The sequence below is a fragment of the Lacerta agilis genome, chromosome Z (assembly GCF_009819535.1).
Source record: "Lacerta agilis isolate rLacAgi1 chromosome Z, rLacAgi1.pri, whole genome shotgun sequence".
Taxonomy (NCBI): Eukaryota; Metazoa; Chordata; class Lepidosauria; order Squamata; family Lacertidae; genus Lacerta; species Lacerta agilis.
The window spans coordinates 11,310,963-11,338,887 of record NC_046331.1 but is presented as its reverse complement, the minus strand read 5'-3'; the positions used below and the strand labels follow the sequence as shown (position 1 = coordinate 11,338,887).

Genomic DNA, 27,925 nt, shown 5'->3' with positions numbered 1-27,925 from the left:
TTTCTGGAATTCAAAGGCTTTATTCATGCAGAAACTTTTTACAGAATGATTGGAGATAGAAGGAGAGAAATAGCACATATCTTGTCTCAAAAAGTTGGGACAGAGCAACAAAGAAAATAGCTCAGCTTTTAGGGGTGGCATTAAAATTGACAAAGCAAAGACAATAAGCAACGCTGGCAAGATTGCTAGACCAACAGTGCCCTCTGGTGGTTTAAAGTAACTCATGCATTAACTACAAACTCAAGAGAAGGAAATATATTTGCCTTTCACCAACACCCCAATCCAATTAACTTTATTGTACTAGCCATTGGCCATGACAAATCTGAATCAAAAATAAATACAAGAAAAAGGGATGCTGCGCCACAAATAATAGTCTCTATTTAGATCTCTGAGTTTCCCTTACATTTCACTGCTATATTGTCCAGGGTCTTTCTGATTTTTTCAGCCAAAGCAAAAAGGGTGACTTTATGGGTCACTGAAACGTTTCCATTACTAAGAAGCCAACACTTCACCAACACTTAGATGCATTTTCAGCATGTCTGAAGGGCAACACAGCACTTAATGGCAAGGGAAGGGTCGATTGTAGCATCTGTGATTGATTGAATGGGTGGGTGAGCTAGGGGACAAGCCCCCTTTTTCTGTTCTAGGAGCAGTTGTCAACAGCACTCTCGCACAGCAAAGCATTTTGGGAAAATGCCAGTGGTTCCATTGCAGCGTCCTTCCAGCCACTCCTCGTTCACTGTGAAAACACAACCAAGGTGAAGGCAGGAGGGTTTATGACCAAAGGAACAGATCAAGGGAAGGAGATGAGGAAAGTGCCTCTGGTGCCTTTTAATCTGGGAGGAGGGAAACATCCATTCTCTGCCCTGCCTACCTTCAGAGAGGATCTCCAGCTTGTCACCTTCTTTGAAAGACAGGTCCTCCTGGCCCTGAGCAGTGTAGGGGTGACACGCAATCATGTGGTAGAGTACTGGCCTGCTCGTGGTATCCCTTTGGGCCTTCAGAACACACACAAATGGGACTGGATCAACACATGCACTGAAATCAGAGGGTTGGTAAGGAATCTCAAGGGTCATCTAGTCAAACCCCCTACCAATGCAGGCAATCCACTACTGCAGCACCCATAATAGGTGGCCAGCCAGTTTCCAACAAAGGACAGCCTACCCACTTCCAAGGAATTTCGCTTCCACCATCCAGCAGCTTTTACTGTCAGGAATCAGTTCGTATAGGGAGCTTGAGTAAAACAATTAATTCTACCACTTCAGGTTGGAGGATACCATTTCTGAATATTAACATTATTAATAAAAATGATATCTCACTAAAAATTGAAAATAGCAAGGCAGGACTGGTGTGCTAGCCTCCTACTTGCAGGGGAAATTGTTGTTGTTGTCCAGTCTTTACGCCAGATAACCCAACACCAATCAACACATACCTGGCACCAGAGGGTCAGCTGACCACCTTCCATGCTTTGCCAGATGTTCCTCAGTTCTTCATCATTGCTAACAGGGATCAGCTCATCACTACCTGAAATCTTGTACCTGCAAAGGGTCAGTGATACAATCATGCACAGGAAGCTGTCAAGGAAAGAATGGCATGGACATACCATACATTTAAAGCTCATGGCTTTTCCCAAAGAACCCTAATAAAAGTAAAGGGACCCCTGAACATTAAGTCTAGTCGCGGACAACTCTGGGGTTGCAACGCTCATCTCGCTTTACTGGCCGAGGGAGCCGGCGTACAGCTTCCAGGTCATGTGGCTAGCATGACTAAGCTGCTTCTGGTGAACCAGAGCAGCACACGGAAACGCCATTTACCTTCCTGCTGGAGTGGTACCTATTTATCTACTTGCACTTTGATGTGCTTTCGAACTGCTATGTTCGCAGGAGCTGGGAACAAGAAAAAGGAACTCAACCTATCGCAGGGATTCGAACCGCCAACCGTCTGATCGGCAAGCCGTAGGCTCTGTAGTTTAACCCACAGCGCCATCCGCATCCCTCCAAAAACCCTAATACATATGCATTTTTGTAAACATTGTTGGCTTGGAGAACTGACCACAAAATTAGGAGAAGTGCAAATTTCAAAGGATAGTTGTGTATAGGTTTGCAGATTGTGTTGGAAAGCCGCAGATCATGTAGATTCAGCTTTCATCCCTACTTGGTGTCAGTTCATGTGTATCTCAGAGCCTACCTCACTGACACCCGTGTAGCCTGCTGGCAGCACTCTTCCTGTAGCAGGTTCCTGAAGTCAGCCAGGGATGGGGCAGGACTCATTTTCACCTTGACAGAGTAGGAGGTGTGAATCTTCAGCAGGATGAACCCATTGGTGATGTCACCAGCCTCCCCAGAAGAGGATAAGTCCTGCTCAACAGATGGAAAGGTATGGCTGAGCAAAGGGAACATCTGAAACAGTGTGTATATATATTTATGTATAGTATAAATAAAAATGTAGCTTAACTCCCCTTCCTGACACCCCCAAACAGTATTTTGGGATACAGATTGCATTTCGTGGAAGCACAATATAATCTACAAATAGGATTAAGAAGCTTCTATTTTAACTTGGTATTCAGTCTCCTGTAACAGTATTTTTCCCTTCACAGTGCTCATTGTTTATTTACCACCTACAATCAAAACAAATGACTCTGTTATTTAGATCCACATCTCGTTTTTCTTAATTTATCTAATTCTTCTCCAGTTAATCCTATTTTCCCTTGCAAAGACCATGCCATTTGAAATGTAGTTGGTAGGGGCGGCCATCCCGTTTTGCCACCTGAAGTGAAACAAGAATTGTTGCCCCACCACCACCATGTACCCCACTTCCACCACTGTTGCACCCTCTTTTTTTGCCAAACTCCTCAAAGCATTGCAATTCAGCTTCTCCGCCTTGGGGCAGAGGATGAGTAGCAACACTGTGCATCCAAACACCTCCCTCTTGACGATGGAAGTGGTGGGAGGAGGACCGCCTCTTGCGCTGAGGTGGGCGTTTCACCCCTCCTCATGGATGGGCCAGCTCAGTTAATTGGAACCATTCTGCCAGATTCCTGACTATTTATAAAACCAATAAACAAACACCAGTCTGCCAAAAACATGTCCGCTTTTCTTTGACCTCTTATTGCTTGGATTTTGTGAGACAATCTTTCCAGGACAGCTAGCTGGCAAACTTTACAATGCCAATATTATAGATTCATAAAACTTACAGTTCTTCTGAAGCAGATTTTAGGGCTGTTCATGATGCAATAGCTAGAGCCCTTTTGCAACTACATTATATTACGTTACACATCACAATATTGCCATGGCAAATACACAGTCTCACCTCCAGGGATCTATTTTGACCAGTGATGTTCATGTCTGCCCTGCCGTCGTCTTCCTTTACTGGTGCTGCAAAACAAGCTTCACCCACTTACTAATAAAGCTGCATACGGTTTGTATTTTATTTTTATTTTAGTTAATATTTATTCAATGTTTAGATTTTAAAATTTATACCCTGCTCTTCACCATATGGCTCTCTTAAAGTGGCTTACAATAACAAAGCGTACAATATGCAATTTAAAGAATCTCCCCTCAAGAAAAAATTCTAGGAACTGTAGTTTGTTAAGGGTCTGGGAGCTCTAGCTCTGGGAGGTGTAAACTATAGTTCCCAGGAATCTTTGAGGAGGAGATATGTTTCAGTTGCTGGGTGTGTACACAGCCTAATTCTATTAGTGAGAACCTGCCTTTATCATATTACATTTATACCCCACCTTTCATCCATGGTTCTTCACCCTCCCCATTTTGCCCTCACAACCCTGCTGGATAGATTGGGCTGAGAGACTGGGATAGGAGTTACTGGCCCAAGGTCACCCGGTGAACTTTGTGGCTGAGTGGAGATTTGAACCCTCAGCTCCCAAGTCCTAGTCAGACACTAACCAATAACAAACTGGTTCCTTCTCCCTCTATCTCCTTTGCTGTAGGCTCTGTAGCTCTGCGCACCCACTGGGAGAAACGGGAGGATATAAAGGGCCCCTCTGGACATCTGACAAATCCCCTTCTTGTGGCTGACCTGATTTCTGAATATTTTGCCTCTCGCAGGGCAGGGTGGGGGGTGCTTTTCCAGGTGGTGGGGGAATCCCACTGCTGCCTTTCTGCAAGAAGTGAGAAGCTTTGAGATATGCCAAATCCCTTGTACGCACACACACAAAAAAGGTTGCTACTCTCTTTGGCTTGGGGTGGGAACAAAACTAGATGATAACAAGAGGAGCAAAGCAAGGGGTGCTAAAGTTCAGGAATACCTAATACGGGGTTGCCAACTTTTCCAGCCAGCCTCTGTAGCTGTGCCTTTTAAGAGCCGCTTCCTTTGCATCTCTGAGGTGGTGAATATGTTGATCTACGCACTGCAATAAGTTTCAGTGGCTGATTTCTGCACATCTGCAAATATTGTATTGGACAGCACAGGCACGGGCCACTTCCAAGTCAGCTGGCCACCTTTATGGCTGTGAGAGACAGGCAGGCTGATGTGGCAATCAGGGAAGTACAGGTGGTTTAGGGCAGGCAATGCTTCTAGAGAGAAGCCAGGGGAAAGAAGTTGGCAACTGCTGTAACTGCACCAAGAACCCGTGAGTATCCCCCATACTTCCCTTGCTTTCCCCCCTTCACCTGGGGCTCGGGACCATGAAAGCCGATGCCACAATCTTCCTCAAAAGCAGAAGAGATGACCTGTGAATGGAGGGAGGGTGGTATGAAATGAGCATTACTTTATTTATGATTTTCAATTTTATACATTTCACTAATCTTACAATCATTTTGACATTTCGAAACGTGACTACCTTCCCCCTCTTTCTGCGGTTCCTTAAATTTATTTTTAATATTTTCTGCATATCCAAATTCATTTGTTCATTTATTCATCTACTTTAAATATATACTCTTATGAAACTGCAGGTTATTACAATAATCCTGCCAATGTTCTTATCTGTTTACAATTTATCTGTAAATATTCAATAAACCATTTCTATTCTTTTATAAAAAGTATGTTATCTTGATTTCTTATTTTCCCGATAGGTTTTGCCATTTCTGCATATTCCATAAGTTTTTGTATCCATTCTTTTTTTTTGCTGGGTCTTCTTCTTCTTTCCATTTTGGGGCAAGTAACATTCTTGCCGCTGTAGTTGCCTACGTGAATAAATTTCTATACAGCTTGGGTAGTTCTGAACCTAAAATGAGCATTACAAGCATTTACAAGCCAGACGTGTGCAGTGTCAGTTACTGGCTGTTATTTGGGATCCTGAGAACAAATACATGTTAATGGGCCTTCTCCTGGAAGCATCTCATTTATGGAATACTCTTGCTGAGGGAGGAGTTCCTGGCTCCAACCTTGTCATTGATTTGGCAATTTGCTATTGTACTGTGAAATTTGTGTTTCATGATGCTTACGTGACTTTATTGTATGTTATTGGTTGTAAAGCAAAGTACTCATTTAACAAACAACAACAACGACAATAACAACAACAACAACAACAACATACAATCAAAAACATATACAAGCATGTTTAAAAAATACTCAGTATACAAACATCCAATCATTGATGGTGGCCAAAAGTCCAAAAAAGAAAGGGTGCTTTTGCCTGTTGCAAAACAATGGCAAAATTGGCACCAGATGGGGCAATTTTGTAAACAGGGAACCTCCCTGACAAGCTTTATTTCTACATGCAAGGTTTTGTTTGGGGGGGTGGGGAGTTGTACAGGATAGCATTCCAGCATGTGAGCCCCACCCCTCTCCTTTACCAGGACAATGCTGACTCCCTTGGGGAAGACTAGCCCCATCACAGCAGAAGAACATCACCCCCTTTATCTGCGGAGTCAAGAGGCTCTACCTTGGCCTGGCCCAGGAAGTCTTTTTCTTCTAGCTCTTCCACGTCCTTCTTTGGGGGCTTGAAGATCTCCCCCTGAGGGACACTTCGGGGTTCCAAGAAGAGATGTTCCTAGGACAGGGCAGGTTTAGGGTAGACTATTCACAACAGAGTTATCTTGTCTTGGATATACATATTTACCTGAAGCTGCAGAAAGGAAGTTCATCTTGTTTAGGCTCCTGCCTTGCAAAGGAAAATCCTTTGTGTAAAGAGTTGCCAGAGGGCAGTTCTCTCTTTCAGGGGTGGGGAACCTCAGGCCCAGGGGCCATATGTGGCCCTTCAATCCTCTCCACCTGGCCCTTGCAACTCCCCAAATGCCACACCCCTCGTTGGCCTCTCTTTGCACCTCCCTTGAGTGTTGTTCCTTGGCTGGAATGTGTCCTTGAACTCCAGCAGTGCCTCTTTCTTGTATGGATGGAGAGGTGTGAGTGGGCAATAAAAAGGGTATCTGGAGACGCTGTGTGTGTGTGTGTGTGTGTGTGTGTGTGTGTGTGTGTGTGTGTTGGCCTCTGCTAAGCAGCCTCTTCCTTGGAAGGTGGATCTACACTTCCAAGAAAAACCAACTTCCTCAGGTTAATGCAGCAAATCATACCTGCACTTGCTTCAGAGCACTATCAAGGTGATGGATTTGACCCTTTGGGGTCTCTCTAGCAGCCTCCTTCAGTGCTTGCTGAGCATCTTGCCACTGTCCAAGAAGGCAGTGAGCCGCAGCAGTGTTGTACGCCACCTGCAGACCACACAAGAAATAACATTTCTGCTGGATGCAAGCCTCCGACATTACACTGGGTTCTTTAGCAGCAGGGAAAGTCCTCAATTACCAACTTTGTAAGACCTCCTCTAAATAGTAAACTCTATCATTACACAGGTTTCATGGCATAGAATCATAGGGTTGCATCCAGTGCTCATCTAGCTCAGAGCAGACCAGTCAGATACCTCTTGTTGGAAGACCACAAGAAAGACCTAAGTGCAACCATACTTTCCCTATACATGATCCCGATACGTGAGTTCAGTGGCACCCTGTCTCTGACAGTGGAAGTGGAACATAGCCATTGTGGCTAGTTGCCACTGATGGCCTTATCCTCTTCTTGGAATTTGTCTAATCCTCTTTTAAAGCTGTCCAAGCTGTCCACCACCACAACTTCCTGTGGGAGTTCCCCCTCACAGTTACAATTTCCAGAGTGGTTTAGCAATCGATCGCTCTTCATGGGGATCTCTGAGAATTGTAGCTCTGTGTGGGGAATGTGTGTGTGTGTGGGGGGGGGGGTTCTCCTAACAAGTCTCAGCATCCTGAACAAACTACACTTCCCAGGATCCTTTTGGCTAATCCCTGACTGTTCAAAGTGGTATGCTACTGTTTTCCAGAATGGGAAGTCCATGTCCTGGGGTATTCTGGGAGTACATGTGCACTTGTTTATTTGTACCATTCAGCTTCTGTGTTCTGTGTACACAGGTATACAGACTGTCTGGGCAAGCTGTGAAGGGAGGTGAACTGTTTGGGCAAGCTGTGAAAGGAGGAAGTATGAGAGGATAGGCTATGAAAGGGGAGGTGTGAGGTGGAGGAAGTGTAAAGGGAGGGGGGTTGGCAAAGGGGTTGGTGAGCAGAGCAAGCAGGGGCAGCAGTCCTTAGTTATGTCTATTATGGCTTGTTTTGCTGAGTCATCATCGCATGATGCTCTTAACATCAGCTTACCTCCCAGGCACACAACACAAATTTCAGACCCAGCTGCTTATAATCAATGCAGGGGTTCTTCCTGAGGTGCAACAGGGCAAGCCTGAAATCATTCAGGGCTTCTTCATATCTGGCAGGGGAAGAAAACAACCATGTCTGTGTTTAGGAAAGTATAAAATACTGAGATCAGGAAAACGATTGCACTGTTATTGCTGTTAGATATATCCTAGCTGTGAGGAGCCCCCGTGCGGTCTGAGGACCCTCTAGGCCCCCCCCCCTTTTGCCAACATCCCCATAACCATGCCCACCTACCCTACCCCTGATGACATATGTGCACAAAACAGGGTTGCAGAGACAGGGACGGATTTACAGAAGCCATCCCGGTTTCTGATTTGATTCTGGAATGTCCCACTTTTCCTTAGGACATTCCAACATTTCATCAGAGAAATGTTGGAGCATATGGTGTTCAACCACCAAGCCAAGGAGATAAGTAACTATACATCCTTTAGAAAACATCTGAAGGCAGCTCTGTATAGGGAAGTTATTTTAATGTTTTATTATGTTTTTTTATATATGTTTGAAGGTGCCCAGAGTGGCTGGATGGAGCAACCCAGATGAACATTTTTCTGGCATGGAGTGAAGCTGGAGTTAGCTGAATTCTCTCCGTCATTCCACAGCTGTTAAAAGGTGGAGGGGCTCCACTAAGAAAAAGGTGGCAACTTGACATCAGTTTCTGCCCCACATATGCTGCATAGCTTGGCTGGTTGTTTGCCTTCCCTTTCCCTGCTTGTGCGCTGGATTCATTCTGGCTCCTATAATATTTGTGTGAGCTGAATTATTGTACCCTTTGGCAGTGAAACAGCAGACACTCACCTCTCCAGCAACAGGTAAGCATGTCCCCTCTGGAAGAAACCCACGGCTAAGCAATTGTCTTTGGAAATGGATTGGTCAAATGCCTGGAGGCAGAAAAATAACATTAAGTTGCCAGATTTCTTTCTTTCTTTCTTTCTTTCTTTCTTTCTTTCTTTCTTTCTTTCTTTACTCCTGTGCTTTTTAACAGCAAGATAAATTCAGCAAGAAATGCTTTTTTCCTGGCACAGAGATGAAACAATGAGAAAAGGCATCACTTGTTTGCTTTTGCTGGGTGTCAGGCTGTTTACAGGCAGAGAAACAGAGCCAGCCATAAAAAGTGGACAGCTTTTTCTCAGCAGGGCAAGATGCATTTCGAGCATGTTGTTTTGTAAGACCATAATGGGCTCTTGAGCTCTTGAGTGGTGGATTCAGGAACACGAAGAGGCAAAACACCATGCAGGGTTCAGCAGGATTTATTTTGAGTTACATATGTAAAGCAAAAGGCACAATCCAAAAGTTGGACTGAGCACTGAGAGACTGGCGCGTACTCATTATAAAGGCAATACAGAAACCGAAAATAGAAACCGAAAATTGGCTCAAGGTTCACATGTTCCTTAGGAGTACAACCTCCCAAAGCCTCCCCAACTCGCTCTCCCCAGTCTGGGAATGTCCTGGCAAGCCTTGAATATACTTGGCAGACTTCCCAGAAATATAGCAACATCATTCAGTAAGCAACAAACAGACCCCTATTGTATATCTATTCATAGGGCATGTGTGTGTGCCTAATCAGCAAGAAAGCATAACTTCAATTAACCGGCAATAATACTTATTGCATTAGATAGGAAATACAAAAGCATAAATCAATAATACCCATGCAGGGGGATGAGTCTACTAACTAGGAAATACCTTACATCTTAATGGACTGAATACAATATTAATACAGGTGGCAGGAGCCAACTCCAGCTGCATTCCTCCTGTCTGCTCAGAAAGCGCATACATCCCGTCCAAGGCTGAGAGCCCCCCTTGCTCACACAACTCAGAGCTGCCCCTCTCCCAAAGACCCATAGGAACAATACACAAATATAAATCAATACATACCAATACATGTAATGAATACACAACTCCATCAAGCCTGATGCCTCCAGTATGATCAATCAACAAGACCAGCTCTTAAGCCCATTAAAGGCTAACCACAATTAACGGCACATTCCTTAAAAGGGGCTTTCCGTCCCCCTCTCTCGTGATGGTGTTTCTATGGTAACAGCCAAGGTGCTATTAACAGGCCATTGTTTAATTCCAGACCGTACACCGTTATCAAAACCTTGAAGCTGCTGGCCAGTTTTGGCTGATTTCCCAGAAATAGTTGAAGAAGCAACATTAGGCACATTCCTTTGTCTCTCTTAATATTACAAAAATACAGAAAATATATTAATGCACAAATGCTGTGAATGATACACAAATAGACAAGCTTAGAAAGCAATTAAGGCATTCATAATCAATATGGGATATTTAGCTATTTGAACTGTCCCCTTCATTCCCTCCTTTTCTCTTCAGACAACTCGGACTTCACAGTACGAGTTCGTCTGACGGATCCTCCTGAGCCAAACTGCGATACAGGGTCATTTTATAGGGATCAGTTATCCTTTGCACAGAATCAGAAATACACTTTTGGACACATTGGGCTAAACAAGGGGCCATGTAAATGGATAACAAAATAACAAACAGATATGGTCCTCGGCCATGGAGACCAATTGTGAGCCACTATCAGGTAGCACCTCCTCTCCATTTATAGGGGTAGTAACATCATTAACTCTCCCGCAATGGTATGCATGTTCGTATTTAAAGCAATCAGGTTCAATGGGATGGGTATCAAAGGCATTTTTCACCTTTTGCATCTATGGGGCCTGACATGCGTACCAAGCAATTTCCCTTCGGGTCCCTCCCCGCAACCTACGCTCCTGTAGGTGCTTCAATAGGAAAAGAAATACCACCACCATGTAAAGTATAGTTAACATGATGCTAACACCTAGAAAACTCAGTGTATTCTCTCTTTGCGTGGTGTTCTCGTGGGGCATCATTTCTCTGCTCTCCACCTTTGGGGATCAACGTATAGGCCACACGTACCACAGGAAGATTTCCTGCTGTTGGAAGTATTCCAAGCAGCTTAACTACTGTTTCTTCCTGACCCTGGGTTCCTGGAACCTCCACCTGAGGGAGTGACCCTTCCGTTTAGTGACGGGGGGAAACTGACTTGCACCGTACACACCTCCTTTCTAATTCCTGACTCAGATGGTCCTGGTATATCGCTTGGCCCCTGTGGCTATAGCGATTACTGTAGAGCAATACACCTCGTGTGTGATGCCCACCTTCCGGATTAGGAGGAACGGTCTATGGACCCACTCCTATTCCCCAGTGGCCCTATAGGCCCTGCTTTGACTGGTTGGACAAACCAATGGTAGCACTGTCCTGCTGTCCAACTGTCCTGATACCGTTCAGCTGCTGATGTTTCCCAGTTTCTTCTGCCGTGCGTAGAGGTGCCAGCTTCCCGGGTGTGGCACCAGCAGGGCTGTCGTCTCGCGGACATCGAGAAATAATCAGGAATCACTGTCCAATCTGCTTCAACTTCCTTCACACGCGGACGGTGGACCCACGGGATGGTACCGGTAACTTTTACTGTCGTTGGAATAGACAGGAGAACAGTACGCTGCCCTCGCCAGGCCTCGCAGAATGGGGCGGTATGTTGACCCACACTCGGCTCCTGGTTCGATAGCGGCAACGGTTCCACCAGCACACAAGGCGTTCTAGCCTGGGTCCACCTGTTCAAAGACAAAAATCTGAGACAGTGATTGCACATCATGCTCAATATCTATAACATTTCTCGAAACAGCTGAAACCATTTCCGTTGTCTCTTCAGCACAGGATACTTCAGCTGCTTCTTCAACTCCTGAAGTTTCTTCTCTAGCTGTAATTGCTTCTGTGGTTACTTCTTGCTGCACTGGAGCTGCACAAAGTACATTTTCCTGTTGATTTTTTTTTTTTCCTGCTACTAGCACCTGCTTCACTGCCTTCTGTGACAGAACTCTTTCCTTCCTCTGATAAAGCACCAGAGTCCGAGGTGAGGGTGCTTCCACCTTTGGTCTTTACTGATGCAGTTGCTACCATTCCTGTGAATTTCGCTTCAGTAGCTAGCTCTATGCTTCCAACCTTTTTTTTTTTTTTTCCTCCTTTTTTCTTCTTCTTCTCGGGGGATCCACAGTTGACTCACTTTTCACAGTGTCATCCTCTGTTAACTCGGCCTTAGTGCGTTTTGATCCCAAAGTAAGCGCATCTTCCTTGTCATTCTGCAAAGATCCTTCAGTTGCAGTTACAAGCGTGAAATCCTTCAGTCCATTACTTTCCGGAACATCAACTGCAACTTTCTTCCGTGCCTGCCCATCTCAAGGTATGGCTGGCATCTGCTACATCCATTTGGATGACATTCACTACCTTTTGATCAGGTGCTGAGACTTCAGCTGCTCCCCTCTCCATAGATCTCGCAGTTACAGCTTGCTCTGTTGATGTTTTTAGGGCAGGGTCATCTTCTACTTCATTCATTGAAGGCCCCTCAATAACAACTGCATAAACATCTTGCATTTCCCTCTGCTCAGGAGCTTCAGTCCTGTCACCAATTACAGAGGCTTTATCAGAATTTACCTCAACACATGTCGCAAGGGAATCTGAAGTATCTTCTACCTCAGAGTTGAAACCGACCTCATTCTCCACTTGCTGCAGGATCTCCTGTAGATCTGGCTGCTTGGTGGCTGCGGCTTCTGCTTCCATAATTCTTCTGACTGTCTGAAAAGATCTTCTTATGCACCTTCTCAGGAGGAAATTTCACTTCCACATTGCGCCCTCCTTCTCTGCAAATACCTTCACACCAGCCTTGAGGGCTGCCTTTTTTATGGGGGCTTCTGTTTTCCTTTCCTTAAGAATAATATCACCTTCTGCTGTTTCTATAGAGGATGCCATCTTCTTTGCTTTGTGGAGTCTTCTGCATCAAACGTCTTTGCAAGAACCTCGCTCCACTCTTTCCCTTGGCAAATTCTACAGCAAACTCTATATCCACCTTCTCTGCAGGTGTTTCCATATCTAGCCTTTCATCTGGCTGATCCGATGAGGTCACTGTTTCTGCCTTCTCTGCTTGAACCTCTGCTTTCACCTTTACATCTGGCTTCCCCGTGATGGCCTCCACACAAACAGACACATTTGATTCTTCCGCCTTTGTGAAAGGCTCCAAGTTCTCCTTTAAGTCTGCTGCCTCTGCTTCTACCTACTCTGGGAGGAACTTTATTTCCACCTCTTTGACACGGCCATCCGTTTCTATTCTCCACACATGGATCTCAGTCTCTGCATTCTGCTTGTAGACCTCCACTTCCACCTTTCTTGTGGGCAAGTCTTCTTCTACCGTCTCAGCACGGAGAGGTTCAAGTTTTTCATTTACCATTGCCTTGCCTTTGCCTTTGCCTTTGCCTTTGCCTTTGCCTTTGCCTTGGCTTTGCCTTTGCCTTTGCCTTTGCCTTTGCCTTTGCCTTTGCCTTTGCCTTTGCTTTGGCTTTGCCTTTGCCTTTGCCTTTCCTTTGCCTTTGCCTTTGCCTTTGCCTTTGCCATTGCCTTTGCCTTTGCCATTGCCTTTGCCTTTGCCTTTGCCTTTGCCTTTGCCTTGGCTTTGGCTTTGCCTTTGGCTTTGCCTTTGCCATTGCCTTTGCCTTTCCTTTGCCTTTGGAAATACTGGTTTCTGATTTCAACTACAACATTCTCTGTGCTTTCTGGTAGTAAGCCAAGTGCGGCATGTTCGGCCATACCTAGGTCACTGACTTCATTTGCTGCATTCTGCACTGGAACTGCAGTTATCTTGCTTTGGATAGGTGCCTCAAACACAAAAACTTCGGCCCAGGGAGGCTCAGCTTCCTTTTGCTGCCCCATCGGCCGCCCTATTCCCTTGGGTCACAGGTTCCTTTCCTCTCTGGTGCCCTTTGTAGTGCCTCACGGCTATCATCTCAGGGGTCCAAACAGCTCCCAACAGTTCTGCTAGCTGGTTTCGGCGTTTCACATTGCGCCCATCTGATTCCAGCCACCAACATTCTTTCCATATAGCTTCATCCTCGTTAGTAGGAGGAAAGCATACTCAAAGTCTGTATAGATGTTTACAGTTCGTACATTGGCCAACCATAGTACTTGGGTGAGGGCCACTAATTCAGCTGTCTGAGCTGACGTTCCCGGATCCAATGGACCTGCTTCAACTGTTGCATATCTCGCTAATCTCCTCCAATTCTGAACAAAGCTGCTTTTATCGGAGAATGAAATTTGGGCTTGGAGCTTGGTAAGGAGATCTCGACCCAACAAGGGGATGGGACACTCTGACATATATAGGAATTGATGGGTCAGCGTTCGCCCCCAATCACGCATTCCATGGGTGTAGAAAAGGTTTTACTTGACTGGTCCCTGTTGCCCCTGTAACTTTGATTGACTGCATGCTGATAGCTGTAGTTGCCATTGGAACTACTGAATTCTCCATAAAATTGACCACTTGGTTCCCTATTTACATCTGGGCCATGAGTTCAGGGGAACCCTAAAGTGAACCTGGTCCTCCCTATTGCTGATTCTCAAAACTTTGCCAGCCCAATGAGTACTGGACCTCCTTGTCCGCTATTCCATCGGTCTGTATGATAAGAGTAGCGATTTTCACCGGTTCCTCTTCTTCCTCGGCTTGGTTCCCCTTGGTTCCAGCCTTCGCCCGTTCTCCTGTTCGGGCCATCCCTTTTCCAATCCAATGGCCTTCTCGGCTGCACAACGCACACTGGTTTCTCCCTAAACCAGTTTCCGCGCTCTCTGCCTCTTCCTTCAGTTGCACGTCCTCTTCCCTCAGTTGCACGTCCTCTTCCCTTCCTCATTTCCTCTTCTCCTTGTTGCTTCTCCCCTATAGCCAGTGCCAACATATTCAATTTCTTCTTTCTGTACTTTTCTTGTTCCCTTTCCTTTTCCTCATCTCTATTATCATATACACGCTGAGCAGTTGCTATCGTCCACTCCAATGAATGGCCTTCTAAACCACCCTTCCTCAGTATTTTCTTGCGGATATCTGGGGTCGATTGGGCTATGAAGTTAGTCTTTAATAATATCTCATTATTCCCCTCCTCTGGATTTAGGGGTGTCCAGATTCGAAATGCCTCCTTCAGTCTTTCCAGGAACATGGCAGGACTTTCATCAGGCTTCTGGATAATTTCAGAAACTTTTGCCATATTGGTGGGCTTTCGCGCATCCCTAATGAGCCCTTGGATCAAAGTGCTCCTATAAGATTTGAGCTTCTGCCTGGCATCTGCCTCATTGTAATCCCAGTTGGGATCTGTGAGGAGATATTGAAGCAATCTTTCTCCCTCATCTACTTTGTCATCTGCCAGAAGGCGACGAGCCTCAGTACGTACTCTCTGCACTTCTTCGCTTGTTTGCAATGTCTGCTGGCAATCTTCCCAAGTAGGGGTAGTATTCAGGTCAGTGGTAGAAAGTGGGATATGTTGGAAAGTACTAGTTCTGGGCAGGGGTTCCCCTTCCCGTGGGGCAGGCCCAGGCGCATCCCATGCCTGGCGGAGCGGCATTAAATTAGACGTTATTCCCTTCACTCTTTCCATTTCTTTTAGTCTCCGCTGTTCCTCATAATTTAGCACCAGCTCGCTTGTGCTCAGGAAGGCTCTTAAATACTCCTCAGATTCTTTAATTTTTATCTGAGCCAGCCTCAAAAGCCCATCAGACCCACCTGCAGCAGCCTGCCACCTCTTCATGATCAGCCTAGCCCTTTGGTAATTTACTGCAGTGTCCTCTGGGGTTCTGGCATGGATGCCAGGGGTACATGGCAAATCCTCTGGTTGTTGTGGGATGTAAACACAGAGCAGCCAAACACAACACTCCTAGAGAGGACATGAAGGTAACTTCCTGTTTACCTGGACTGAGTTACAGGAACCAGAAGTAGGTGTGGTCTTACCTGGGAGGAAGATCCCAAAGAAGACTCTCCATTTTGCCTCATCCTTTGAAGAAGCAGCATGCTCTCTCTCAGCCTGCAGCTGAGAGAAGCAGAGGTGAAGCCTGTTCCCTCATGGAAGCAGCTTCACTGCATGTAAATACATTTATCTAAGTTTGTCTGCCTCCTTGAAGCATGTACTGTAACTCACGGATGTCTGTAAGTAAACTCCTTTTATATCTTATAATCAGTATTGTGTCTTTCTACTTTTAAGAGGGAACAAGGGGAATATACCAGGAATATAGCTGGCTTAAGCAAGCCTATGCAAACGTTTTTCTGCTGTGTTTTAAAAGGGAATGTAAACTCTGCTAAATTTGGAGCTTGCTCACACAAGCTGGGATTGAGATATATAAATAATATATACTCATCCACACTCCTAAACATTCCCACAAAGGGTTAATGGGCCCAGTATTGCATATTTTTGTGTATTTTTGAAGGATTGCATTGGATTGTATTTTTGAGTTGAGTTAGATTTTTTGAAAGTACTTCCTGGTGAGCACATGTTTTCTTTGTCTTTGTTCTTTTGTTACTGTGCTGAAAAGGGATTAATCCCCCTCCCCTCCCTCAGAGTTTACAGTACTCAGAGGCAGTGAAGATTTATTTGAGTTTTTTTGTATTTTTGAGCATTTTTGAGTTTTTGTTTTTGGAATTTTTGACAAATTTTTGGATTTTTGAAATTTTTTCAACTTTTTGAATTTTAAGATGGCTAGTCTAGCTTTTGATAGTGAAGCAAGGCCAAACTATATGCTGCTGAACGACCATAATTTTGTGCACTGGAAGCAACGCTTAATGGTATATCTGAGTGCAAGGAACGTTCTGCAGGCTATAAAAGATGAAAAGCCTACAGGAGATAAAGAAGAAGATTTAGCCAAAATTGAAGCCTGGGAAAGGAAGAATAGCGAAGCCAAGCACATAATTTTAAGTGCACTTCGCGATGAGCATCTATCCTTAATAAACATTGAGGATGATGCATCCCAGATTTTAAAAGACATTGAGCGGATTTATGGAGCATCTACACAGAACTCCTACAGGCATTTGCTAGATAAATTGCTCAAGTTAAAGATGAACTCCAGAGAGCAGTTCACAGAGCATGTTAAGAGTTTTTCAGAGATTGTGCAAAGAATTGCTCTCACTCCTGAAGCTCTTAATGAAGTGACTAAGGTGACTTTCTTGCTAGCATCGCTAGGACCAGCATTTTCTTCATTTAGAAGCCTAATGGATCACACAAAAGATCTGACTTTTAATGAATTAATCAGCCACTTAAGAGAGGAATGCAGAGAAAGCTTGGATTCTCAAGAACGCAACTCTAGGAGAAGTGACTGTAATTATGCTTCTAAAGCAAAGAATTCCCAGACCTTTCAGCAAAAGGCAGAAAGGAAGGAAAGATTTAAGTGCTCCATGCTGTTACAAGAGAGGAGTTTAGCTGTCCAGAATTATGAAAATGTGCATAATACGTGGATTTTAGATTCTGGAGCGAGCTCCCATTACTGTTTTTTAAAAGAATATTTTAATGAATTAAATGATCAAGAATCTGAGATCGAAATAGCTGATGGCCACATTTTGAAGTCGGAAGGTGCAGGTTCTGTGCATTTGGAATTCAATGTAGATAATGAGTCTTTTAGAACCAGAGTGTCTGATGTTCAGTATGTGCCAGAATTGAACTGCAATTTACTCAGTGTGTCCGCTTTGGACAAGAAAGGCTTCAAGATCACATTTGAGAATGGACAATGTAGTGTAACCAAAGATGGTGAAGTGTATGCTGAAGCCAGACTAACAAATGGGGTTTATGAGCTTAATGTTTCAGAAAAGCAGTCTGCAAAAGTCGCCCATTCCAGCCAGAAGGATGAAGCAGATTTAACGCTGTGGCACCGAAGATTGGGACACAGAGACAGAAACGTCATTCTGGATCTACAAAAGAAGGATCTTGTAAGAGGTTTGCAGGTAAAAGGGAGCAACAACCAGGCTCCAACAAAATGCATAAGTTGTATAACTGAAAAGGCTGTAAAACCTTCTTTTCCACGTTGTGCAGAGCAAAGAAGTACTAAAGTTTTGGACATTGTGCATTCAGATCTATGTGGACCAATCAATGTTCCATCACTTGGAAACAACAAATATATATTGATATTTCTTGATGATTTTTCGAGATATTGTGTTGCATATTTCATCAGAGAGAAATGTGAGACAGTAGAAATGTTCAGAGACTACATTGCCATGGTCAAGAACAAGTTCCAGAGAGCTCCAGGTGTGTTGATGAGTGACAATGGAGGTGAGTACTGCTCACGTGAAATGCAAGATCTCATGTCCAAGGAAGGTATCATACATGTAACCACAGTCGCATATACCCCACAACAGAATTCGATAGCCGAAAGGAAATTCAGATCCATTATGGAAATGACAAGATGCATGCTAAAGGAAGCATCCTTGCCCCAAAGACTATGGGGAAATGCAGCCCATACAGCCGTTTATCTCCAGAATAGATTGCCCACCAAGGGGGCAGAGCGCACACCATTTGAACTTTGGCATGGAAGAACGCCTAATTTGTCACACATACGTGTGTTTGGTAGTCTGTGTTACTATCACGTGCCCAAGGAACACAGACACAAGCTAGACTCCAGAGCACAGGCAGGTATCCTGGTTGGGTACGCCTCTGGAGGAAAAGGATACAGAGTGATGGACTTACGAACTGGTAAGGTCAGCGCACGACATGCAATCTATTTTGATGAGCATGCAAAGGTTGACACAAGGAAGACTGTCATTGACTGTTCCAAGGAGTCAGAATGGACTCAAGAACTTATACACTTTCCTTCTGTAACCCCACAAAGTACTAATCTGCCTTCTAGTGTCATAGCGCCCCCTACAGGTGATGCACCAGAAGACGCAGAGGACCAGAATCCTGGCGGCTCCAGAGACGAAGAGGATCCAGAAGGGGACATGCCAGCGTTGGAGGATGATGAAGAAGCTGATGCGGTTCAGGAACCAGAACCAGAGGTCAGACGCTCATCCAGAACCAACAGAGGTGTTCCACCGGTAAGGTTGTCCTACCTTGCAGGGTCGGCGTCACCACAGGAACCTTCCACATGGGAAGAGATTCAGCGGATGCCAACTGCAGAAGCTAGTCTCTGGAAGAAGGCCGCGCAGGAGGAGATGGATGCACTGCATCAAAATAAGACTTGGACCCTCACAGAACTACCTCCGGGTAAGAAAGCCATTGGCTGCAAGTGGGTTTTCAAGGTTAAGAAGGGGTCAGAAGGGGAAGTGCAACGCTACAAAGCAAGGCTAGTAGCACAAGGCTTTTCACAGAAATATGGTGAAGATTATGATGAAACATTTGCACCAACTGTAAGATACAGTAGCGTAAGAATGCTTTTGAGCATAGCAGCCTCTAAGCAAATGGACGTGCGTCACATCGATATTTCGACTGCGTTTTTGCATGGCGAGATTACAGAACAGATTTATATGAAACAGCCTAAGGGTTTTATAAAACCGAATGAGGCTCATCTAGTCTGCAAATTAGAAAAAGGACTTTATGGATTAAGGCAGGCTGCTAGAGCTTGGAATCAGAAATTGCACAGTATGCTGGTGCAACTTGGATACAAGCAAGGAAACGCTGACAAGTGCTTGTACAGTAAGTCAAGTAATGGACAATTTTCTTATATATTGGCTTTCGTTGATGACTTGATTATCGCAACATCTAATAACAGAGACTATGTGCAAATTGTGAAACACCTCAGCAAAGAGGTGGGAGTCAAAGAACTAGGAGACGTCAAGTACTACCTAGGAATCCAAGTGGAAAGAGAAGAAGACGGATCATTTCTTCTCAGCCAGCGACAGAAAATAAATGAACTGATTGAATGCATGCAGTTGCAAGATGCAAACACAGTTGCAACGCCCATGGCCACAGACTTCCTCAAGAATCAGCAGGATTCGAAGCTGTTGCCAGATAACAGTGAATATAGAAGCTGAATATATTTCTGCATCGGAATCGTGCCGAGAGATTGCCTGGCTGGATGAACTCATCAAGGACTTTGGTTTGGTGAGAAAGGAACCTGTCAGTTTGCTGGAGGACAATCAGAGTTGCATAAAACTGACACAGAGTGAAAAGTTCCTTGCCAGGACAAAACACATAGGTGTGAGGTACCATTATATACGTCAGGCAGTCCAGGATGGACTTGTGGAACTGTCGTACTGCTGCACCAATGAGATGGCTGCGGACATCCTGACGAAGCCCCTCCCAAGAGAGAGTTTCCAGAATCTACGTGTCAAGCTGGGACTCTGGGTGGTTGAATAAAGTTGTATATGTTTGTATGTTGTGTTCGTCTGAGAAGGGGTTTGTGGGATGTAAACACAGAGCAGCCAAACACAACACTCCTAGAGAGGACATGAAGGTAACTCAGTCCTCCAGGCTTAACTTCCTGTTTACCTGGACTGAGTTACAGGAACCAGAAGTAGGTGTGGTCTTACCTGGGAGGAAGATCCCAAAGAAGACTCTCCATTTTGCCTCATCCTTTGAAGAAGCAGCATGCTCTCTCTCAGCCTGCAGCTGAGAGAAGCAGAGGTGAAGCCTGTTCCCTCATGGAAGCAGCTTCACTGCATGTAAATACATTTATCTAAGTTTGTCTGCCTCCTTGAAGCATGTACTGTAACTCACGGATGTCTGTAAGTAAACTCCTTTTATATCTTATAATCAGTATTTTGTCTTTCTACTTTTAAGAGGGAACAAGGGGAATATACCAGGAATATAGCTGGCTTAAGCAAGCCTATGCAAACGTTTTTCTGCTGTGTTTTAAAAGGGAATGTAAACTCTGCTAAATTTGGAGCTTGCTCACACAAGCTGGGATTGAGATATATAAATAATATATACTCATCCACACTCCTAAACATTCCCACAGTTGTTGGTTTAACTCATGGGTGGGATACACACTTTTCTTAGGCGTTTGAAGAACTGCCTTGGGGTCTGTTGCCTCTGTCTCTCCTCCTTGTTCCTCTACTGCCCTTGGAGCCTGGCCTCGCGGCGATTGACTCGGTGGGGGTTGGAATGGAGCACTGGGAACATAAGGGGTTGTCTGCTGAACAATGTCTACATCTGTTCTGTCGAGATCACTTGCTACTTGCAACTGTGCTTTCTCTCCAGAGCATGGCATTATCTTCTTTTTGCATTGTTCCTTCGGGTTCTGGTCTATACACCCTTTCCATATATTTACATATGGAATCTGATCCAAACGTGTTTGGATTACTGCTGCCCACAGTGGGTTCACTTTCACAGGATCAAAGGATCCTTCAGATGGCCATCCGGTGTCTAGTGTTGGCCAATCCACTTCACAAAGACTTCTCATCTTTTCCTTGTCTAGCTTGATATCATAGTTATTGCCTTTGTTAGCTAACTTCCAGTTGTTCAAAATGCACTGGAGCGGGGTCAGTGGGGTTGAAAAACCTCCCCCCATTTCCCGCGCCTTCAAACGTGCTTGCACACACACACTCGCACCCGGGGTTCGTGGCCTGGGCAGTCTCCTGCACACAGGAATCTCACTACTTGCCAGTCCCGTCTCTGCCAAGGCAGAGATCCACACTCAGTTTTGGGTTTCCTCTACGGTCCCCCACTCATACACTCTTTACAACCACACAGGCGCCTCACACACCACCTTCCCAACCTATCTCTGGTTCCCTTCTGGACGTTTCACCTACGTCCAACCCTTTTTCCTCCTTTGGGAGCAGCGTTGGGTCACGTCTTATACCTGTGCGTGCCCACTAGCCCTCTCCCAGTTTCTAAGACATCCAAGACGTCCTAGTTCCCTTTCCTCTTTTGAGAGCAGCGTTGGGTCACGTCTTATACCTGTGCGTGCCCACTAGCCCTCTCCCAGTTTCTAAGACATCCAAGACGTCCTAGTTCCCTTTCCTCTTTTGAGAGCAGCGTTGGGTCACGTCTTATACCTGTGCGTGCCCACTAGCCCTCTCCCAGTTTCTAAGACATCCAAGACGTCCTAGTTCCCTTCTGGGTGTTCAAAACGTCCACCCTTACCCTAGGGAGTGGCTTTGAGTTGTCTTATGGACTGATCGGGTCCACTCGTACAAACCTATACCACCTCCCAGAAGAATGATCAATTCTTCTTTCCCTATCCCCTCTCCCAGGGGGATTCCTTACTTACCCTTCCCGCGGGTTGCCCTTCAGCGCTGCTCCTTCTCCTGTTCCTTGTGTCTGTCCCTTCGCGGCAAGGCGGTGGCCGCAGCAACGGCTTTCAGTTTCCCAGCCAAAGCTAGCCGGTGTGCACAGAAACTTTCAAGTGTTCCAACGACCACAAGCCACACCAGAAAAGGCACAGACCTGCCTTCATGTCAGCATCCAACACTCAAAGAGCCCTGGCCCACCCAGGGACGCCAAATGTAAGACCATAATGGGCTCTTGAGCTCTTGAGTGGTGGATTCAGGAACACGAAGAGGCAAAACACCATGCAGGGTTCAGCAGGATTTATTTTGAGTTACATATGTAAAGCAAAAGGCACAATCCAAAAGTTGGACTGAGCACTGAGAGACTGGCGTGTACTCATTATAAAGGCAATACAGAAACCGAAAATAGAAACCGAAAATTGGCTCAAGGTTCACATGTTCCTTAGGAGTACAACCTCCCAAAGCCTCCCCAACTCGCTCTCCCCAGTCTGGGAATGTCCTGGCAAGCCTTGAATATACTTGGCAGACTTCCCAGAAATATAGCAACATCATTCAGTAAGCAACAAACAGACCCCTATTGTATATCTATTCATAGGGCATGTGTGTGTGCCTAATCAGCAAGAAAGCATAACTTCAATTAACCGGCAATAATACTTATTGCATTAGATAGGAAATACAAAAGCATAAATCAATAATACCCATGCAGGGGGATGAGTCTACTAACTAGGAAATACCTTACATCTTAATGGACTGAATACAATATTAATACAGGTGGCAGGAGCCAACTCCAGCTGCATTCCTCCTGTCTGCTCAGAAAGCGCATACATCCCGTCCAAGGCTGAGAGCCCCCCTTGCTCACACAACTCAGAGCTGCCCCTCTCCCAAAGACCCATAGGAACAATACACAAATATAAATCAATACATACCAATACATGTAATGAATACACAACTCCAACAAGCCTGATGCCTCCAGTATGATCAATCAACAAGACCAGCTCTTAAGCCCATTAAAGGCTAACCACAATTAACGGCACATTCCTTAAAAGGGGCTTTCCGTCCCCCTCTCTCGTGATGGTGTTTCTATGGTAACAGCCAAGGTGCTATTAACAGGCCATTGTTTAATTCCAGACCGTACACCGTTATCAAAACCTTGAAGCTGCTGGCCAGTTTTGGCTGATTTCCCAGAAATAGTTGAAGAAGCAACATTAGGCACATTCCTTTGTCTCTCTTAATATTACAAAAATACAGAAAATATATTAATGCACAAATGCTGTGAATGATACACAAATAGACAAGCTTAGAAAGCAATTAAGGCATTCATAATCAATATGGGATATTTAGCTATTTGAACTGTCCCCTTCAGTTTGATTTGGTTTGATATAAGGAGAATTCCCTGGATGTCTAGATCCAGATTTGGGGCAAGTACTCTTTGGTGAGAGAGCGCACGCAGTGATTTAAAATCTCAAAACATGCAGCAAAGTAAAGCATGGAAATACAGGGTGTTAGATGTTTAAAATATCCCCTTCTAAGTTGCTACAAAAGCTCCCCACTTTCCTTAGCATACATGACATGTTTGGTAAGAGAAATATGATTTACTTACAAAACTATTCAAATATCAGATTCATGTCATTTTCCATACAGCAGAAAGATAAGCCAGGCAGCAAAACTTACCGGTAGGTCAGTTCTAAAAAGGTAAATGTTTCTAAATCATTTGTATAGAAACACAGAGCTGGCTTGCTAAAGCCATACTGTAGAAGCTTGGAACACCCTTACTGGAAGAGTTAACATGGGGGGGGGGGCAGGAATGGTGCAATGTAGGAAAACAAAGAGTTTGGTAGGCCTTCCTCCCAATCGGAGGGGGTGAGACCTAGCTAAGTCAGGTAGGACAGCTTACTCTATGTTTTTAACTCCTTCATGTATTAATTATAGTTAAGCATGTTGGTTATATTAGGTGAGATATATCCCACAGAGAAAGGGACTGCAACTCAATGACTGAGCACTTGTTTTGCACATGGATGGGACTGGGTTCAGAATTGATCCCTGACATCTCCAGTGAAAAAAGCGGGGGTGGGAAGATACCAAGTAGCAATAGTGAAGGAAAAGTCGTATTTTTGCCCAAGACCCCAGAAAGCTGCTGCCAGTCAGAGTAGGCGACACTGGTCTAGATGGGCAAATATTCTGACCTGCTGGCATAACACAGCTTCCTATACAGGAACCAGGTATGAGCTAGCTCAGCCCACCTTCCCAAGTCTTGGTGATTCCGAGACAGAAATGCAATGTCTTTTCCAGAATTTGTTGCCTTAAGCTATTGCTGCACTGAGAGGCTAATTCTGTTTTTGCTCGCAAAGTAGGTCAGGAATTCTTCCAGGGATAAAGCACCAAGGAAGAAACTTGTGAACTCATTGTTTCTTCTGTAAAAAGGTATTTTACTGAGGCTTAACTTAGGTTAATCTTTCCAACCTTTAGTTCAGTTTGCCAAATTTCTGGATCAGTTTGATTTATTTTTTTTATGTTCTCATGAAAATTACATCACAAAATTTGGAGAAGTGCAAATATTTGTGTGTGTGAATTAGGTATCTTTGCATTAAAATGAAAACTGAACCAGATTTCTCTCCGTCCCAAGGCTTAGCCATACCAGAACACTTTTCCTGTGTTGGGCTTCCTGTATTCTGCCTCACCAGTCCCAATGGGCACCAGCTAGTTCCGGAATCTGAGTCATGTTGCTGACTCATTCGTTCTGGGAATTGTTAAATTTGTTCAACAGTTGCTTCTTCCTGCTGTGGTAACCTAGTTCTCCAGGAAGTGCTGAATATGAATATCCTTTGTCCTCCCCACAACACATTTTATACCTGCATTGATTTACTTTATGTGAACCTCTTCACAAGTTACATTTCTTATGTGCACAGTTTAAATACTTCTTTCCTCCCACAAGTGTATACCTATTTATTTATTTTAGTATCATAGTGCAACCTTTATGTATGTATGTATGTATGTATGTATGTATGTATGTATGTATTTATTTATTTATTTATTTATTTAACATTTGCAGCAGACCACTTATTTGATTTTTTAAAAAACCACATGCCTCTAAGCCAGGGGTTGGCAAACTAAGGCCCGCGGGCTGGATCAGGCCCACCTGGGTCATAAATCTAGCCCGTGCCCCACGCCACGAAGCCGGAACCCGCCATGAAGCCGATAGCAACGGGAGGAAGAGGTCGAGCGCCTGGTTTACCTCAGCGCGGCGCTGGGACGTCTCTGCCAATCAAATGCCATGCCTGGTTTACCTCAGTGGCGTTTGATTGGCAGAGACGTCCCCGCGCCGCGCTGAGGTAAACCAGGCGCAGCATCTGATTGGCAGAGCTGCTGCCACTCGGCCCCTTCCTCCCATAGCAAGGAGGCAAGGCAGCGCCCATCACCGGCTTCAGCTCCTCCCGCCTCGCCACCTCCAGAAGTCTGCTTTCCCTTCCCTGCCAGCTTCCACCTGCGCCACCAGGAGACACCGTGTCTCGGCGCATCGACGCACACTGCCCTGCCATTGGATGCACGGACACTAAGAGCAGAGCCCTAAAGACACGCTTACGCGCAAGTAAGCCACAATCTTTTGAAGGCCACTTGTTCAGTGCAGCAGCTGGCCTCCTCGCCTCTTCTTCCAGCTCCCTCTCCCCTGTGCCGCTTCTCCAGCTGCCACAATGTCTGAGGGACAGTGGACCGGCTCACAACTAAACATTTTTACCGAACCCTGCTCTAAGCGATTTACAATGGGCAACCTAAAACAGCCATTTAAAAATACCAGTTAAGAGAAGCATGAAAAACTAGTTAACATACATTTTAAAAATATAATAAAATCAGCAGCCGTAAGGCCATTATGCATAATAAAAACACATGTCAAAATTGGTTGTTAAAATGACATGCCTGGGTAGGTTTGAAGAAGTAAACAAACAAACAAACAAAAGTACAGTGGTACCTTGGTTTACGAACTTAATCCGTTCCAGAAGTCTGTTCTTAAACCAAAACCGTTCTTAAACCAAGGCATGCTTTCCCTAATGAGGCCTCCTGCAGCTGGTGCCCTTCCACAGTTCGGATTCCATTCTTAGACCAAGGTAAAGTTCCCAAACAAACACTATTTCCGGTTTTGCGGAGTTCGTAAACTGAATCGTTCTTAAACCAGATTGTTCTTAAACCAAGGTACCACTATATTTAGCAATTGTTGAAAACAATATAGTGAAGACCCTTGTCAGTGCCTCAGCCTAATCTACCTCACAGGGTTGTTGTAAGGATAAAATGGCAAGGGGGGCTGCCACCTTGAACTTACTGAAGGAAAGTTGGGATGTGAATGTAATAAATAAGCAGATAAAATATAAATGTCATCATTACATATGAATATGCCATACAGGCAGGTCTGGCTCTGGGTTTGAGAGGCCCAGAAGCAAAGTGTGCTCTGGTGGGCTATACACGGATGACTTTCTTGGTAATGTCAATATCGGTGGCTAAGGGACTGCCATCTTCATTTCCCACAATGCTCTGGAGCGCCCAATGTACAGACACCCCATGACGTTGTAGGAAATTAAAACGGAGGTAAACCAGCCTTTTTCAGCTTGGTGACTTCAGGATGCTTTGGACTACAGCTCCAATCAGCACAGACAGTTCTGTGTTGTGCGCACACTCCATGGAAAACCTGAGTTTGAACCTGTCATGTGTGAAATAGTCTTAACACTTACCTCCAGAGCTTGCTGCAGATCTCCCCTTGCAAGATGCAGGCAGCCGATGTTGAAGTTGATCTTTGAAGGAGGGTTTTCAATGCTGCAGAAGATGCGTAAGGCAGATTCCCAACTGCCCTTCTCTAGAGCTAAAACTCCTTTGTTCCAGTACCTGACCAGGTTACTGTAAGCCATTGTCTTTTCAGTATGAGAGGAAGCAATCTGATTTGGAAGGCCTGGATCTTTAGAGCTTGCTCAGACTATGTGCTGCTGGGCTTTGCTTCCAGAGACAAGCAGACCAGGAAGTTGAGCATCTTTCTCTCTCTTTCTCTTTCTCTCTCTCTCTCTCTCTCTCTTTTTGGTCCCAACTAACCTTTATTGCTCAAACAGGGAAATGCAGGCAGAGGAGGAGCCACCCTGGCAGCAGGTCAGTTTACAGACAAAGTCTTTTCTGTGCAGAGCCTGGGCAAACAACAAACCCTCTGTCCCAACTTTTTTATCATTAGGTGCACTGTCTCTTTTTCCTTACCACAGGTTTGTAGTAAGAACTGGAATTTATGAAGTAATTTTAAAGGAGAGCCTTTGACCAGATGTAAAGTGCCTTCATCTCCATGGAGTACAACCTTTACTGCCCTTGAGCCATTTAGAAGAAATGCAGATTTTCTGTGTCCCTTCTCCATCCACCCTGTCCCCATTTCCATTCCCAAATCCTGTTGAATAAATGGGATTAAGATCAGGAGTTAATTACAGACTGCTATGAGCTGTTCCGCCTGATATTATCAATGACAAGTGAAATGTGGCTCTTGCTAGCTGCTCCACTCTATAACTAATCAACTGCATTTTGTACTAACTGGAGCTTCCATGCCATCTTCAAGGGCAGCCCCAGGTAGAGCACTTTACAGTAGTCCAGAGCATAAATTGCTATGGCCAATCTAGGAATGGCCATATGTGGCAAACCAGCCCATAGCTGGTCAAAGGCACTCTGCACCAGCAAAGGCCTTTGAGCCTCTGGTGACAAAGCTGGATCTAGGACATGGGTGGGAGACATTTTTCAGCCCGATGGCTGCATTCTTAATGGGGTCCTTAATGGGGTATAGACCTTGTCAGGTGCCAAATGATGCCAACCTCTAGTCCCTTCTTTCTGGTCCCTGGGGTGTCACTTGTCCCTGTTTTTGGCGTTATGGCCTTCTTAATTTTTTTTTTTGTAAGAATCAGGCACTTAGATAAAGAATGAACCTATATTCATCTTTGAAATATCTATGAAGAAAGACCCTGGTGAGACCCCAATGCACCAGTCTCAGAGGGGCTGCCTGCTGCATCTTTGCAAGATTCTCTGCTCTTCTGCCTCCTTCTGCTCAGCATCTATCAGAGACAGTCATTCTGCTTCATCTCTGCATCAAGTTGGGTGTGAATGGAGCATTCAATCACTGATGATACAGGGAGGCCGCAGAAATTTGAGGAATGTTGAGAAAAGTTAAAGAAAGGGAATGCCTTGTTCCAGATGAGCCTCCCTGTACGCTGAGGTCATCTGACAAAGGGATTCTGTTCCAATTACCTTCATGTCTAAAAATGTACATTGTTAAGTCTCACTTTTCTCCAGAGCCTCAAAAAGGCAC

General features: G+C 44.9%; 1 protein-coding gene across 1 annotated transcript; it reads right to left on the bottom strand.

Annotated features, from left to right (window-relative positions):
• Positions 1 to 26,619, bottom strand: NOXA1 (NADPH oxidase activator 1). The gene is made up of 12 exons (XM_033138222.1): positions 26,331 to 26,619; positions 8,421 to 8,503; positions 7,569 to 7,677; positions 6,471 to 6,605; positions 5,843 to 5,950; positions 4,587 to 4,688; positions 4,036 to 4,213; positions 3,310 to 3,374; positions 2,188 to 2,357; positions 1,433 to 1,538; positions 875 to 998; positions 1 to 739 (listed from the first exon to the last, which is right to left on the bottom strand). The coding sequence occupies exons 1-12, from the start codon at positions 26,502 to 26,504 to the stop codon at positions 657 to 659; spliced, it is 1,437 nt and encodes a 478-aa protein (XP_032994113.1). The 5' UTR covers positions 26,505 to 26,619; the 3' UTR covers positions 1 to 656.
• Positions 26,620 to 27,925: the final 1,306 nt, after the last annotated feature.